This window comes from Nomascus leucogenys, chromosome 10, assembly GCF_006542625.1.
Source record: "Nomascus leucogenys isolate Asia chromosome 10, Asia_NLE_v1, whole genome shotgun sequence".
Taxonomy (NCBI): domain Eukaryota; kingdom Metazoa; phylum Chordata; class Mammalia; order Primates; family Hylobatidae; genus Nomascus; species Nomascus leucogenys.
Genome location: NC_044390.1, coordinates 55,595,052 through 55,612,191, shown reverse-complemented (window position 1 = coordinate 55,612,191; position 17,140 = coordinate 55,595,052). Strand labels below are relative to the sequence as shown.

Here is a 17,140-nt window from a genome sequence, read left to right as displayed (position 1 = left end):
TAAATTGTGATCTCTTCGCACAGCAGAATATCATAGAGCAGTGAGAACAAACTAAAGAATGATTTAACTTCGGTGAATCACAAACAATGTTGAGCCAAAACCAAAACCAAAGCCATAAAACGCCAGTAATCTGAGCTATTCAGGAGGCTGAGGGAGGAGGATCGCTTGAGGCCAGGAGTTCAAGGCTGCAGTGAGCTGTGATCACGCCTGTGAATAGGCAGTGCACTCCAGTCTGGGTGACATAGGGAGACCTCATATCTAACTTTTTTTTTTTCTTTTTCCCCTCCCTGCCCTTTGGAGACCCCATCTCTAAAAAGCAATAATAAATTAAAAAAAAAAAACCCAAAACAATGAAGAGTATACACTTTGTGATTCCATTCACATAAAGTCCTAAAGCAGGCAAAACCATGTGTAACAAGTCAGGATATCAGTTTCTTTTGGAGGCACTAGTGGCTGGGAAGAGGGTACAAGGGGGACTTCTGGAAGATGGCCAGATTTATTATTACTCTCAATTATTAATTAATTAATAATTATTAATTAATTAATTTATTTATTGAGAAGGAGTTTTGCTCTGTCTCCCAGGCTGGTGTGCAGTGGCATGATCTTGGCTCACTGCAATCTCTGCCTCCCGGATTCAAGTGATTCTCCCGACTCGGCCTCCTGAGTAGCTGGGACTACAGGTGTTCACCACCATGCCTGCCTAATTTTTTTGTATTTTTAGTAGAGACGGGGTTTCACCATGTTGGTCAGGCTGGTTTCGAACTCCTGACCTCAAATGATCTGCCCGCCTCGGCCTCCCAAAGTGCTGGTATTATAGGCATAAGCCACCATCCCTGGCCCTTATTATTATTTATAAATGAGGTCTATAAAAATAATATAGATCTCGTAAAATAAAAATATAATATTTATATTACATAGTAATATAAATAATATCATATTATACATAATATGAATATTATTATTTTTTGTAGATGAGGTCTGTTATCCAGGCTGGAGCACAGTGGTGCCATCATAGCTCTGTGTAACCTCTAACTCCTGGGCTCAAGAGATCCTCTTGCCTCAGCCTCCTGAGTAGCTGGGACTACAGCTGCATGCCACCACACCTGGCTAATTAAAAACAATTTTTTTTGTTGTTGTTGAGATGAGGGTCTTGCTTTGTTGCCCAGGCTGTTCTTGAACTCCTGGCCTCAAGTGATCCTCCCACCTCAGCCCCCCAAGTAGATAGGATAATAGGCACATGCTACCATGCCTGGCCTGTTTTTTTTTTTTTATTGAGGTGAAATTCACATAACACAAATTTAGCATGTTCTTTTTTTTTAATAAGATTTTTTTTGAGACAGGGTCTTGCTCTGTTGGCCAGGCTGGAGTGCGGTGGCACAGTCACAGCTCACTGCATCCTCGACCTCCTGGGCTCAAGCGATCCTCCTACCTCAGGCTCTCGAGTAGCTGGGACTACAGGTGCATGCTACCTGGCTAATTTTTAACTTTTTGTTTGTTTTTTGTAGAGATGGGGCCTCACTATGTTGCCCATGCTTGTCTTGAACTCCTGGGCTCAAGCAATCCTCATGCCTCAGCCTCCCAAAGTGCTGGGAATACAGGAATAGCATGAGCCTCTATGCCCAGAGAGACGAAGCCTTGTTCTGTTACCCAGGCGGGAGTGCAGTGGCTATTACCAGGCATGATTGTGGGTCACTGCAACCTGGAATTCCTGGGCTCAGGCAATCCTCCTGCCTCAGCCTCCTGAGTAGCTGGGACTGCAGGTGCATGCCACCATGGCTGGCTAATTTTAATTTTTTTTTTTTTTGTAAAGAGACAGGGTCTCACTATGTTGCCTGGGCTGGTCTCCTACTCCTGGGCTCAGGCACTCCTCCTGCCTCAGCCTCTGTAGTGGCTGGGACTGCAGATGTGTGCCACCATGCTTGGCTTAACATGTTCTATTTCTTGAGCTGGGTCCTGGTTACATGGGTGTATGCTGTTGTGAAAATTCATCAAGCTGTGCCCTTGGGAGCACTTTCTTCTATCTCTGTTAGGCTTCCACAATTGTTTACTTGAAAGCCAGAAGTGAATAAATGCCATTCTGAGGAATAAATGAGTCAGCATCAATCTGGTCCAGGAGCCGAGTACCAGCTGGCCCCTCTCCCTCTGTGTGACCTCAGACAAGTCATTTCCTCTCTCTGAGCCTCGGTTTCCTTATTTGTACAAGACGATAATATCAGTTTCAAAAGATTCACGTAAGCCTTTTTCTAGTCAACAAATGTTTCCCGAGTGCCTATTACATGCTAGATGCTGGAGAGGCCGCAGAGAACTAACCAAACTTGGTTTCTGCCTTCCTGGAGCTCACAGATGATGGAGGTAGATAAGATCCTAAACTCATACATGAGACATTTCTAGCTGGTAAGGAGGACCTAGAAGGAAATAGGCTGCAGTGAATGCTGAGCAAAAATGCCACTCTTTGAGCTGGAGAAATCAGAGAGGACTTCCCTGAGGAGGTGACATTTGCAGCCATTTGTGTCTAGCAGATGGAGTCCACTATGTCCGTGTAACAAGCATTCCAAAAGTGCCAATGAATTAACATGTCCCTGAGAGCAGCCCTCACCTAATAACTGATGGGAATTCGTGTATAAATACTCCAGCTCCCTCAACCCTTGTGTGGGATGACTCAGGTATGTGTCCTATGCTCTCCCCCAGGGCTTCCCAGTGAGAATGAGCTGTCTTGCCTACAGTGGAAACTTGCTTGAAAACACATTATTTCCTGGCTGCCTCCAGTTCCCTGTGTCGGTACCTGGGTTGTTCACCTCTCTTTTTTTTCTTTTTCTTTTTTTTCTTTCCTTCCTTCCTTCCTTCCTTCCTTCCTTCCTTCCTTCCTTCCTCCCTTCCTCCCTCCCTCACTCCCTCCCTTCCTCCCTCCCTTTCTCCCTTCTTTCCTCTTTCTTTCCTTCTTTCTTTTTTTTTCTTTGAGATAAGCTCTCACTCTGTTGTCCAGGCTGGAGTACAGTGACGCAATCATGGTTCACTGCAGCCTCGACCTCCCAGCCGAAGCAATCCTCCCACCTCAGCCTCCGGAGTAGCTGGGACTACAGGCACACAACATTATACCTGGATAATTTTTCCTTTTTTTGAGACAGGGTCTCACTCTGTCTCCCAGGCTGGAGTGCAGTGGTGCGATTTCAGCTCACTGCAACCTCTGCCTCGTAGGCCCAAGTGATCCTCCTACCTCAAGCATGTGCCACCACTCCTGGCTAATTTTTTGTATTTTTTTAGAGACAGGGTTTGTCATGTTGGCCAGGCTGGTCTTGAACTCCCGAGCTCAGGCGATCCACCCTCCTCAGCCTCCCAAAATGCTGGGATTATAGGCATGAGCCGCCGCGCCTAGCTATGCCTGGATAATTAAAAAAAAAATTTTTGTAGAGATGAGATTTCACTCTATTGCCCAGGTTGTTCTCAAACTCCTGAGCTCAGGTGATCCCCTCGCCTCGGCCTCCCAAAGTGCTGGGATTACAGATGTGAGCCACTGTGCCCTGCCCTGGGATCTCCTCTCAATAAACTACTTGTACTGGAATTATTGTCTTAAGGTCTGCTTTTGGGAAGACCCAAACTAAGACAATGCGTGATGATACAGGAACAGAGACTTTATTTCCATGCTGTCTTTATTGGAGGTCTGTGGCTGGCAGGGTCCTTGGGGGTGGCCCCCTCCTGGATCTCTGAGAGACACTCCTGGAAGGTCTTGGCTTCACAGTCTGGAAAAAGACAAGAGAGTGTGAGGCTTGGGGGTGGTTGTGGTGTGTGGCTGGGTCTGCCCTCCTGGTGGTGGAACCCTGGATCAGGGAGGAGACAGTGGCCCAAAGTGAGAGAGTGGGGACAAAGCCAACTATAGGCCGAGATGGATATGCTAGTCAATAGCTTAATGAAATGGAGTGGCAGTATGTAGGTAGCATGAGATTGTTCAGGTGTGATTCTAAAGTTGTTTTAGTGATGGCAGTCAAGGGCTGGGATGAGGTCATCAGGTCAAAGTTGTGCTGGCATAAGAGTTGTCATCAGGGGTTAAGGAGTCAGGGATGAAACAAGCAACCTCAGAGTTGAGATTGTCTGAGCAGAGAATTGCAACACAGGATTAAGGACTGGACAGAAGTTGTGAAGGCAAAAGGTCACAGCCTAGGTTTGTGTTGTGTGGACAGAGGGCCTTCGGGTAGGGGCAGCGGTGAGGTCAAGGTTCGGCAGGCCAGGATGAAGTGGTGCAGCCTGACGGGTTGTGACTTGGGTAGAGAAGTCATGAAGGCCAGGCTGAGGTTGTGAGGGCGGAGGGGCTGTTGGCGGGTGTCAGGGTCCATGCCCTGGCTGGAAAGGTAGAGGTATTAGGAGCTGGGGAAAGGACAGGCTGGCTGGGTCTGGGGCTGAGCTGAGGCTGCATAGGCAGAAGTCACAGGATCAGGGATGTTGCCCGCAGAGTGACCCGCAAAGGCTGGGCCTAGGTTGCCTGAATAGACGTGCCGCAGGGAAGTTGGGGGCCTGGCTGAGGCTGTGCGGGCACAGCTGTTACAGGCAGGGGGCAGGGGCCTCGTGGAGCTTGTGTAGACGGAGGGGCGGCGGGGCGTGGTAGTGCAGGCTGCGAAGACTCACCGCGGTGAAGTGCGGCCAGGTGCGCAGCAGGTCGAAGAGAGCGTCGCCGGGGCAGTCGGTACGCACCAGCTGGCGGTGGCCCAGCAGCGCATAGTCTGGCCGCAGGAGGCCGGCGCGCACCGCACAACTCGGGAGCGTGTCGCGCACCGTGCGCAGAGCGGCCTCGGTGGGCAGCGCCGCGGTGTAGTTGCCCACTATGGCCACGCCGAAGCCGAGGGAGTTGTGGCCGAGCGTGTGGGCGCCCACCCAGTGCCAGCCGCGTCCCTCGTACACGTAGCCGTCCGAGCCCACCACGAAACTGCAGAGGGGAGGGAGAAGCAAGCACCATGCGGCGTGAGGGGGGCCCGGGCCCTTATCCGCTTCTCCCCGATTCTGTTGGTGTACCAAGGGCCACCGACCTCAAGACCCGCGCGGTCGCGCCGCCTGTGCCCCATCCAGCTCTGTTCCACTCTCACACCGGCTGCCACTCTAGAACCGTTCGGTTTCTCTGGATCCGCCCTTCAGTACTGGCACGCCCCTTTCTGCCCTCCTCCTCCCCACCTCTGACTTTTCTCGAGTCCACTTCTTGCCCAATTCAGAGCGCTTTTCTGTTTTCTTTTTTCCTTCCTCCCTCCCTCCCTCCCTCCCTCCCTCCCTTCCTTCCTTCCTTCCTTCCTTTTTTTTTTTTTTTTTTTGTTGGAGTTTCACGCTTGTCGCTGAGGCTGAAGTGCAAGGGCGCGATCTCGGCTCGCTGCCACCTCCACCTCCCGGGTTCAAGAGATTCTCCTGTCTCAGCCTCCGAAGTAGCTGGGATTACAGGCGCCCGCCACCACGCCCATCTATTTTTTTTTTTTTTAATTTTTATTTTTGGTAGAGACGGTGTTTCTCCATGTTGGCCAGGCTGGTCTGGAACTCCTGACCTCAGGCAATCTGCCCGCCTCGGCCTCCCAAAGTGCTGGGATTACAGGCGTGAGCCACTGTGCCCAGCCTTCTCCCCTCCCCTCCCTTCCCCTCGCCACCCCTCCCTTCTTCCCTTCCCTTCCCTTTTGGAGACGGAGTTTCCCTCTTGTAGCCCAGGCTGGAGTGCAATGGCGCGATCTCGGCTCACTGCAACCTCCGCCTCCCAGGTTCAAGTGATTCTCCTGTCTCAGCCTCCCGACTAGCTGGGATTACAGGCATGCGCCACCACGCCCGGCTAATTTTGTATTTTTAGTAGAGACGGGGTTTCTCCATGTTGGTCAGGCTGGTCTGGAACTCCCGACCTCAGGTGGTCCGCCCGCCTCAGCCTCCCAAAGTGCTGGGATTACAGGCGTGAGCCACCGCGCCCGGCCTCTTTCTTCTTTTCCAGACGGGTTCTCGCTCTGTCACTCAGGCTAGAGTGCAGAGATGGGATCATAACTCACTCAAGCCTCGAAATCCTGGGCTCCAGCGATCCTCCCACCTTAGCCTGCGGAGTAGCTGGGACTACAGGCACGCAACACCACGCCCGGCTTTTTTTTTTTTTTTTTTTTTTTTTTTTTTTTTTTTTTTTTTTTTTTTTTTGAGACGGAGTCTCGCTCTGTCGCCCAGGCTGGAGTGCAATGGCGCGATCTCGGCTCACTGCAAGCTCCGCCTCCCGGGTTCACGCCATTTTCCTGCCTCAGCCTCCCAAGTAGCTGGGACTACAGGCGCCTGCCATCATGCCCGGCTAAATTTTTTGTATTTTTTAGTAGAGACGGGGTTTCACCGTGTTAGCCAGGATGGTCTCAATTTCCTGACCTCGTGATCCGCCCGCCTCGGCCTCCCAAAGTGCTGGGATTACAGGCGTGAGCCACTGCGCCTGGCCTTTTTGAGTTTTTTTATTTGTAGAGATGGGTGGTATGGGGGGGTGTCTTCCTATATTGCTCAGGCTGGTCTCGAACCGCTGGGTTCCAGCGATCCTCTCGTCTCAGCCTCCCAAAGTGGTGAGATTACAGGCGGGAGCCACCGCACCAGACCTCCTTATCTGTTTTAGGCCACCTCTGCCTGGCCCCAGACCCGGACTCTGCCACAGGTCCCGCTCCTCTCCCAGATCCCGCCTCCTGTACTACTTCTCTACCCTGACTCGAGTCTCAACGGTTTAGCTATTCCCGGTCCCTATTAAGGCCCCGCCCCTAGCCTAGGCCACGCTACCTCGCTACCTCTCCAACTTGGCTCTACCTATCAGGACCCCTCCTTGGCCTTGCCAGCTTTATTCGGGTTCAAGCCGGGTCCCCTGCATCAGGCTCCGCCCACTCAGACCCCATCCCCAAGCGTGGGCCCCGCCCCCTCCCCGGTCGGGTCCCTCCTACCTGTAGCCGATGTCTTCCCAGCCTTGCGTGTCCTGGTGGTAGCGCTGCATGGAGCGCATGTTGGCTGCGCAGCGCGCGAAGTCCGTGCAGGGTGGTGCAGGCACGTAGGTGTGATGCACGTACAAGAATCCCAGCGGCAGCCGCAGCGGCTTCGGGTGGCCCCGATAAGGCGCCGCTCCCCAGCGGCAGCGGGGGTGGATGGCCGGGCATCCTACAGGCAAGGGGGTTCAAGGCTGGGGTCAGGAAGTGTTTCTCTGCCTGCCCCCACCACCCCCATTAAAGCGCACATACAGACCATCCCTCAGCCTCCTCTCAGATTTGGAAAGGGTCCAGTCTCACCCCACATTGGTCCTGCCTGGGGACCAACTAACTATACTCAACTAAATCTATTTTATTTTTATTAAAAAAAAATTGGGGGTGGGCCGGACGTAGTGGGTCACACCTGTATCCCAGCAGTTTGGGAGGACAAGGCGGCGGGTGGATCACTTGAGGTCAGGAGTTTGAGACCAGCCTGGCCAACATGGTGAAACCTGGTCTCTACTAAAAATACAAAAATCAGCCAGGCTGGTGGCACATGCCTGTAATCTCAGCTACTTGGGAGGCTGAGGCATGAGACAACTCGCTTGAACCTGGGAGGTGGAGGTTGCAGTGAGCCGGGATTGTGCCATTGCATGCCAGCCTGGGCGACAGAGCAAGACCCTGTCTCAAAAAAAAAAAAAAAAAAATTGGGAGTGGGGGCAGGCATGGTGGCTCACTCCTGTAATCCCAGCACTTTGGGAGGCCAAGGTGGGTGGATTGCTTGAGCCCAGGAGTTCAAGACCAGCCTGGGCAACATAGTGAGACCTCATTTTCTAGAAAAAAATAAATCAGATTTCCCAAAGCAATCTACAGATTCAATGCAATCTCTATCAAAATATCAATGTCATTTTTCACAGAATTAGACAAAACTACCCTGAAATTCGTAAGGAACCAAAAATGAGCCCAAGTAGCAAAAGCAATTCTAAGCAAAACGAGCAAGTATTACCTGACTTCAAATTATACTACAAGACTATAGTAACCAAAACAGCATGGTACTGTTACAAAAACAGACACGTAGACCAATGGAATGAAATAGAGAACCAAGAAGTAAAGCTGCACACCTACAAACAATAATTTTCAACTAAGTTGACAAAAATAAGCAATGGGAAAAGGACTCCCTATTCAGTAAATGGTGTTAATGGTGCCGGGACAACTGGCCAACCATATGCAGAAGAATGAAACTGGACCCCTAACTCTTACCATATACAAATATTAACTCAAGGCCAGGTGCGCTGGCTCATGCCTGTAATCCCAGCACTTTTGGAGGCTGAGGTGGGTGGATCACCTGAGGTCAAGAGTTTGAGACTAGCCTGGCCAACACGGTGAAACCCCATCTCTACTAAAAATACAAAAATTAGCCACGCATGGTGGTGGGTACCTGTAATCCCAGCTACATGGGAGGCTAAGGCAGGAGAATCGCTTGAACCCAGGAGGCAGAGGTTGCAGTGAGCTGAGATCACACCTTTGCACTCCAGCCTGGGCAACAGAGCAAAAACTCTGTCTCAAAAAAAAAAAAAAATTACTCAAGATAGATTAAAGACTTACATGTAAGACCTGAAACTCTAAAATACCAGAGAAAACCTAAGGAAAACACTTCTGAACATTGGGCTAGGCAAAGAATTCATGACTAAGACCTCAAAAGCACAGGGCAAAAGAAACAAAAATAGACAAATGGGACTTAATTAAACCAAAAAGCTTCTGCACAGCAAAGACATAATCAATAGAATGAACAGACAACCTTCAGAATGGGAGAAAATATTTGCAAACTATGCACTTGGTATGGGACTAATATCCAGAATTTACAAGGAACTCAACTCAAGAAAGAAAAGAAAGAAAGAAAGAAAGAAAGAAAGAAAGAAAGAAAGACCCACTAAAAGGTGGGCAAAAGACATTAATAGACATTTTTCAAAAGAAGATATACACATGGCCAATAGGCAAAGGAAAACATGCTGAACACCAATCATCAGAGAAATGCAAATTAAAACCACAATGAGATATCATCTTCCTCTAATCAGAATAGCTATTATTAAAAAGACAGAAAAGCCGGGTGATGGCTCACGCCTGTAACCCCAGCACTTTGGGAGGCTGAGGTGGGTGGATCACCTGAGATTAGGAGTTTGAGACCAGCCTGGGCCAACATGGTGAAACTCTGTCTCTACTAAAAATACAAAGATTAGCTGAGCATGGTGGCAGGCACCTGTAATCCCAGCTACTTAGGAGGCCGAGGCAGGAGAAACGCTTGAACCCTGGAGGTGGAGGTTGCAGTGAGCCGAGATCATGCCATTGCACCCCAGCCTGGGAGAGAAGAGTGAAACTCTGTCTAAATAATAATAATAATAATAATAATAATAATAATAATAATAATAAATTGGAACTATCATTCAATCCAGCAATTCCACTACTGGATATCTACCCAAAGGAAAATAAATCATTATATTAAAAAGATACCTGCATTCACATGTTGATCAGAGCACTATTCACAATAGCAAAGGTAAGGAATTAACTTAAGTGTCCATCAACAGAGAAATGGATAAAGAAAATATGATATATATCACAGGCATGGATGGCTCTGGGTCTGAGAGCCCTGGACGAAGGTCAGGCCCAGGTTTCCAGCTAGGGTGATTGCCAGGAGGCTGTCTACAGTGGTCAGCAGGAAATGGAATACTACTCAGCCATAAAAAATGACATAATGTTGGCTGGGCACGGTGGCTCACGCCCATAATCCTAGCACTTTGGGAGGCCGAGGCGGGTGGATCACAAGGTCAGGATATCGAGACCATCCTGATAAAATGGTGAAATTCCATCTCTACTAAAAATACAAAAAATTACCCAGACATGGTGGCACATGCCTGTAGTCCCAGCTACTCGGGAGGCTGAGACAGGAGAATTGCTTGAACCCAGGAGGCGGAGGTTGCAGTGAGCTGAGATCGTGCCACTGCACTCCAGCCTGGGCGACAGAGAGAGACTCAAAAAAAAAAAAAAAAAAAAAAAAAAAAGAAGAAAGAAAGTCTTTTGCAGCAACTTGGATGGAACTGGAGGCCATTATCTCAAGTGAAACAAGTCAAACACAGAAAAACAAATACCATAAGTTCTCACTTATAAATGGGAGCTAAATAACGTATATGCATGGATGTAGTGTGTGGAAAGATAGATAGTGGAGATTCAGAAGGGTGAGGGAGAAAGAGGAGGGAGGATGATGACAGATTGCTTAATGGGTCGATGTATGTTATCAGAGTGATGGGTACCTAAAAGCCCAGACTTGACCACTATGCAATCTATGTGAGAAACAAAGTTACACTTGTACCCCATAAATTAATGCAAATAAATAAAATGAAACAAAACAAAATCAGATGAACTCCTATTCATCCCTCAAGGCCCAACTCTTGCATTTCCTCACCTGTGCAGCTGTCCCACCCACCCCCAACCAGATCCCTTATTGCCCCCTCTGGACTCTCCTAGTCCTCAACTTCCCTGAACATACGGGGTTGGGGGCGTCTGTATCTGTAATGGGAAGGATCACAGGGTGTGGGGAACTTCCTCACCCAGGAAGTCCTCAGTGAACTCCTTGGTAGCATTGGCGGCCACCTGGGCCAGCTGTTCTTGGCTCATGCACTGAAGCTGGGGGTGTACTGGCTCCAGCCTCTGTAGAAGGACAAGGGTTCCCCACACCTGCTGGGCCAGGATGGAGGCTGAAGTCAGAGCAGCCGCGTTCTGCCGTCGGAAGTTGCTGCGGAACGCTGGGTCTCTGGCCACCCCAGCCCCATAGTACTGGCTCAGCAAGTGGCTGAGGGATGGCCGGGGCTCAGGAGTCTGGCTCAGGTAGTCTCCAAGGATGACCCCATCCAGGGCGCCATTGAGGAAGGCCATGGTTAACAGAGATGCCTTGGGGTCCAGGAGCGTAAAGGTCCGAGGGGCAGAGAGCTGGTCCCAGCAGCCCTCAGTTCCCAGGTCTGGATGGCTCTGGGTCTGGGAACCCTGGAGGAAGGTCAGGCCCAGTTTTCCAGCCAGGGTGACTGCCAGGAGGCTGTCCACCATGGTTGGTGGGGACTTGGCTTTGGCATCTGGCAAGGAAGCTTGGACATCTGGACAGCCTTTTGTAGCATCTGGAGAGTTGGCTCCAATATCTGCAGTGGTGACATCTGGAGAGGCATCCCTGAGTCCTGGGGAGGAGGTGACTCTTACATCTGGAGCAATGGCCGCAACATCTGGAAAGGTGATTCCAGTCCCCCAAGGGGCAGCCGTGCTGTCCAAGGGCAAATTTATGACCCTGCGCCCTTGCAGCCCCGCCTCCAGCCCCGCCAGCAGAGGCTCCACAGCCACGGTCGAGCCATCGGGTGCCAGCACCACCCCGTATTCCTGCCCTTCTCGTACATCATGTCGGGCCACCTCCTTGGTCAGGCCTTGCAGCTCTGGGCTCAGTGGGCAGGGATCCAACTCTGCAGCATTGAGGCTCTGTGTCCCCAGCAGGAAGTGGTAGAGGTGATTGTGGGGGCCAGCGTTTGGGGCTGACATCAGCCATGCAGAAACTGTGCGTCTGGCCTTGGCAGCTGGCGCTTTCTGCTCCAGCTCAGCCAGGGCCTGGATGACAGAGTCCATGAGCAGGGGCAGGGAGGCTGCAGGAGGAAAGAATGTGTTAGCCCAGCCACACCCATTCCTGAGCCTCCTTGTATTGATTCCACATCTTCCCAATGCTCCCAGCCCTCCATGTGATAACCCCATGACCCCCAACACTATCCTTGTATAGATGAGGAAACTGAGGCACACAGACTGTTGCCTGTTGGTTAAGAAGCTCAGACTGTCTGTGAGTACTGGAGAGCCATGACAGGTTTATGAGCAGGACAGAGGTGTGACGAACCTGGCATTCTAAGACTCCTTTCTTAGGCTTAGATTTATTTGGCTGCCATAAGGAAATGGATTTTTGGGGTGCAGGATAGAAAAGGGGAGACAGTGTGGAGGTGAGAGATGAAGGTGGCAGAAGGTAGGTAGTGACATTGCAGTGGACAAAAGTAGAAGAGTCCCCAGATCTTGAGAGGGAGAGATGGATGGTCTTTTGTGATGAATTGAAGTTAAAAGTTGGGGATGTTAGAGGGAAAGGTATTTTGAAAGATGCCTGGGACTGGCTGCGGTGGCTCAGGCCTGTAATCCCAGCACTTTGGGAGGCCGAGGTGAGTGGATCACCTGAGATCAGGAGTTCAAGGCCAACCTGGCCAACACCGTGAAACCCTGTCTGTAATAAAAGTACAAAAATTAGCCAGGCATGGTGGTGTGTGCCTGTAATCCCAGCTATTTGGGAGGCTGAGATGGGAGAATCACTTGAACATGGGAGGTGGAGGTTGCAGTGAGCCGAGATCGCGCCACTGCACTCCAGCCTGGGTGACAGAGCGAGGCTCTGTCTCAAAAAAAAAAAAAAAAAGGGCCAGGCACAGTGGCTCACGCCTGTAATCCCAGCACTTTGGGAGGCGGAGGCAGGTGGATCACCTGAGGTCAGGAGTTCAGGACCAGCCGGATCAACATGGTGAGACTCCGTCACTACTAAAAATACAAAAATTAGCTGGGTGTGGTGGCACACACCTGTAACTCCAGCTACTCAGGAGGCTGAGGCAGGAGAACTGCTTGAACCCAGGATGCAAAGGTTGCAGTGAGCCGAGAACCCCCCACTGCATTCCAGCCTGGGTGACAGAGTGAGACTCCATCTCAAAATAAATAAATAAATAAATAAAATAAAATAAAATAAAATAAAATAAAATAAAATAAAATAGAAAGAAAGATGCCTGGGAGGCAGGGGGAAGAGCAGGATGGGCTTGTGCCATGTTGGGGAAATGTCAGTGGCTGAACTGCAAACCTAGAAATGCTAAAGTTAGGCTCAGAGCTGGTTCAGAGATGGGTTACCAAATAATAGCTAACATTCAGTAAACATTTACTATGTGCTAGCTACTAGTCTAGGTGACTTATATATTAATAACTTAATGCAGTTAATCTTCACAACCCTTGTGAGGTAGGTCCTATTAGCCCCTGTCTTAGTACATTGGTGCTGCTATAACAGATCTCTGAGGTTGGGTAATTTATGAAAAACAGAAATTTGGCCAGGTGTGCTGGCTCATGCCTGTAATCCCAGCACTTTGGGAGGCCGACGTGGGTGGATCCCTTGAGGTCAGGAGTTTGAGACCAGCCTGGCCAACATGGTGAAACCCCATTTCTACTAAAAATACAAAAGTTAGCCGGGTGCGGTTGCGGGTGCCTATAATCCCAGCTACTTGGGGGGCTGAGGCAGGAGGATCTCTTGAACCCAGGAGGTGGAGGTTGCAGTGAGCTGAGATCATGCTGCTGCACTCCAGCCTGGGCGACAGAGTGAGACTCTGTCTAAAAAAAAAAAAAAGAACAGAAATTTATTTCTCATAGTTCTAGAGGCTGGGATGTCCAAGATCAAAGCACTGGCATTTGGGACTTCCTAGCCTGCAGAACTGCAAGAAAGTAAATTTCTCTTCTTTACAAATTTGCTCGGTTTCAGGTATTCTGGCATAGAAGCCCAAAGGGACTAAGATGGTGTCCCTTTACAGATGAGGCATCTGAAGCGCACAGAGGTTAAGTTACCTGCCTAAGGTCACTCAGCAGGAAGTGGCAGAGGCAGGATTTGCCTTTTTTGTTTTGTTTTGTTTTTTTGAGACGGAGTCTTGCTCTATCATCCAGGCTGGAGTGCAGTAGTGCTCAGCTCACTGCAACCTCCTGAGTTCAAGCAATTTTCTGGCCTCAGCCTCCTGGGTAGCTGGGATTACAGGTGCCTGCCACCACGCCTGGCTAATTTTTGTATTTTCAGTAGAGATAGGGTTTCACTGTGTTGGCCAGGCTGGTCTCGAACTCCTGATCTCAAGTGATCTGCCCGCCTTGGTCTCCCAAAGTGCTGGGATGACAGGCCTGGCCAGTAGTAGAATTTGAATCCAGGAAGTCTTACTTGCCAACTCTTCTGTCTAGAATCTAGATTCTTCTCCAGTCCATCACCTAACCTGTGTAGCTTTGTTCTTCTCTGCAAAAAATGCCCTTTCTGGCTTCTCCACCAAATCATTTCTCTTTCTTCCTAGCCTAGCTCTTATGTCTCCTCCTCCAGGAAGCCTTTCCTACTTTTGCTCCCCAGGCCCCAGATTCCTCCCCCTAACTTTGCCCTGACTCTGTGGAGATGGGAATATCTATGTCCCCATGCTGGAGCTTCTTTGAGAGCTTGAGTCTCCAGCCTCACTCCATGCAGGGCAAGTCATAGATGGGACAGCAGTACACCTTCTGCAGAGCCAAGAGGTTTGGTCCCAGGACTCTGCTCCCTGACTCACCTGTCCCTGGGTCTGACCACAGTAGCAATCCGAGTAGGATCCGGAGGACACCCTGGGCCATTGTTGCAGGATTCCAGCTTCCAAGGAGTATTTCTGGTTGGCCTCGGCAGAGAACCTCGGCAGTGCTGGACGGAGACAGGCACAGAGAACTGAGCAGAGCCTTTGGCCACTGTCAAAGTCCAGCGGCGAATGACAGACCTGCCTCTCGCAGAGCTGTGGGCGGGAGGCAGCAGGGACATGGGGCAGCGTACCCTGGGTCAAGGTCATCTGGGCCTCATGGTCTCCCCCAGTCTCTTCTGTCCCTCCTAGGCTGAGGTCAGTGGTCAGTAAGCCAGGCCCATCCCCGGAGGGGCCTGGAGACCAGATGATTCAGACTCCATAAACTCTGCCTATTCTCCAGAGAGGTAGACTGAGGCAACGCAGCAAGTCCTGTCCCTCCCCATAGTGACAGCTCTGTAGCCGCTGCTGGCCACCAGAGGGGACTCTCAGCTGCCGCCTGCTGTACTGGTAAGACCGGCTGTGTTGAGGGAGAGGAGAAAAGCAGAGGCCTGAAGTTGGCACTGCCTTCTGCTTGTTTTGCAACCAACACTTCAGGCTCAGGCAGAGCAAGGGTGCAGGGGCCGAGGACAGTGTTTGCTGAGGCCTGCTCTGAGCCCACGGGGACCAGGGGCTGTCACCTCTCATCCAGTTCCAGCCCTTGATTCCAAGCCACCAGCAGTAGCTAAGAGCAGGGGTTGAGCATGAGTGTTCAGGACCCTGGCATTGTCCCAGGAGCTGGCTTCTGGACTCACCTGGGCTGACAGTGAAATGTCCTTCCTCTTCTCCGGGCGCCCGTGACTGAGACCTGCAGAATGGGCCCATCTCCCCTTTATTTTGGCATCAGATGGGGCAGGTTGACATGACTGGGCTGTTGTGTATGTAAATTGCTTCCCTGTGGGGCTCCCACCTCAAAACCAGCCCGGGGAGTTTCCAGGAGACCCACTGGCTGGAGACTCAGCCAGGGCGGGCCTGGGAATGTCCAGCCTAAGCCAGGCCTGGGATTCCCCTGGGGGCTACCCCTGGAGCCTCCTCAGGTGTCCTCTTTCTGGGAACCTCCCAGAAAAAAGCTGGGCACACATTGGAGGCTCAGGATGTAGGGTGCTAAGGGATAGAGTGAATGGGGGACACTTCCCAGGGGAGTAAGAGAAAATGTCCTCCTCCAAGCTCGTTTCCCAGGATTTGGGGATAGGAGCTCTGCCTGGTAGAACCATGTGAAGGTTGTGGGCTGAGGCAGGGACTAGGTTGAGGCATCCTCTTTGCCACAAAATTTAAGGCAGTGCTGAAAATCTAAGTCACCAATAATTTTTTTTTTTTTTTTTTTTGAGATGGAGTCTCGCTCTGTCGCCCAGTCTGGAGTGCAATGGCACAATCTCAGCTCACTACAACCTCCACCTCCCAGATTCAAGCAATTCTCATGCCTCCCTGCCTCAGCCTACCAAGTAGCTGGGATTACAGGCATGTGCCACCATGCCTGGCTGATTTTTGTATTTTTAGTAGAGACGGGGTTTTGCCATGTAGGCCAGGCTGGTCTTGAACCCCTGACTCAGGTGATCCACCCAACTTGGCCTCCCAAAGTGCTGGGATTACAAGTGTGAGCCACCATGCCTGGCCGATAAATAATTTTAAGACTTTTTTTAGAACTGTTTTATTATTATTATTATTTTTAAAGATGGAGTCTTGCTGTGCTGGCCAGGTTGGTCTTAAACTCTTGGCCTCAAGCAATCCTCCTGCCTCGTCCTCCCAAAGTGCTAGGATTACAGGCGTGAGCCACTGCACCCAGCTTTATTTTTTTATTATTATTATTATTTTTGAGACAGGATCTCCCTCTGTCATCCAGGCTGGAGGGTAGTGATGCAATCTCTGCTCACTGCAGCCCTGCCTCCCAGGTTCAAGTGATTCTCCTGCCTCAGCCTCCCAAGGAGCTGAGATTACAGGTGCCCATCCACCACTTCCAGTTAATTTTTGTATTTTTAGTGGAGATGGGGTTTCAGCATGTTGGCCAGGCTGGTCTCAAACTCCCGACCTCAGGTGATCCACCCGTCTTGGCCTCTCAAAGTGCTGGGATTACAGGCTATTTTTTTTTTTTTTTTTTGAGACAGAGTCTCACACTGTTGCCTAGGCTGGAGTGTAGTGGCACAATCTCGGCTCACTGCAGCCTCCGCCTCCTAGGTTCAAGCTATTCTCCTGCCTCAGCCTCCCGAGTAGCTGGGTTTACAGGTGCCTATCACCACTCCCGGCTGATTTTTGTATTTTTAGTAGAGAAGGAGTTTCACCATGTTGGCCAGGCTAGTCTTGAACTCCTGACCCTCAGGTGATCCACCTGCATCGGCCTCTATTTTTAATTTTTTATAGAGATGAGGGTCTCGCTATGTTGGCCAGGCTGGTCTCAATCTCCTGGACTCAAGGGATCCTCCTGCCTTGCCTTAGCCTCCCAAAGTGCCAGGATTACAGGCGTGAGCCACCATGCCTGGCCTAAAGCAGTTTTAGGTTCGTGGCAAAATTGAGCAGAAGTTACAGAGAGTTCTACCCCCTGCCTTGACACATGCACAGACTCTCGTGTTATCACTATCCAGCACCAGAATGGTATATCTGTTACAATCGATGAACCTTCACTGACACATCATTATCACCCAAAATTCATCATTTCCATTAGGGTTTGCTCTTGGTGGTGTACATCCTATGGGTTTGGACAAATGTATAATGACATATGTCCACCATTAGAGTGTCATACGGAGTACAGTTGACCCTTGAACAACATGGGTTTGACCTGTGAGGGTCAACTTATACCTGGATTTGTTT

General features: G+C 50.4%; 1 protein-coding gene across 1 annotated transcript; it reads right to left on the bottom strand.

Annotated features, from left to right (window-relative positions):
* Positions 1-3,633: 3,633 nt before the first annotated feature.
* On the bottom strand, positions 3,634-14,844 carry PGLYRP2 (peptidoglycan recognition protein 2). Its single transcript, XM_030821857.1, has 5 exons — positions 14,303-14,844; positions 10,526-11,596; positions 6,906-7,116; positions 4,618-4,915; positions 3,634-3,737 (listed from the first exon to the last, which is right to left on the bottom strand). Exons 1-5 carry the CDS (start codon positions 14,361-14,363, stop codon positions 3,648-3,650), a joined length of 1,731 nt encoding a protein of 576 aa, XP_030677717.1. The 5' UTR covers positions 14,364-14,844; the 3' UTR covers positions 3,634-3,647.
* Positions 14,845-17,140: the final 2,296 nt, after the last annotated feature.

Excerpts from the sequence above, each read along its gene's own strand:
- PGLYRP2 (XM_030821857.1), bottom strand. The coding sequence starts at position 14,363 with ATGGCCCAGGGTGTCCTCCGGATCCTACTCGGATTGCTACTGTGGTCA. Across the intron at positions 11,597-14,302 it reads GTGGTCAGACCCAGGGACAG|CCTCCCTGCCCCTGCTCATG; the intron begins GTGAGTCAGGGA and ends TTCCTCCTGCAG. Across the intron at positions 3,738-4,617 it reads CCTGGCCGCACTTCACCGCG|ACTGTGAAGCCAAGACCTTC; the intron begins GTGAGTCTTCGC and ends GTCTTTTTCCAG.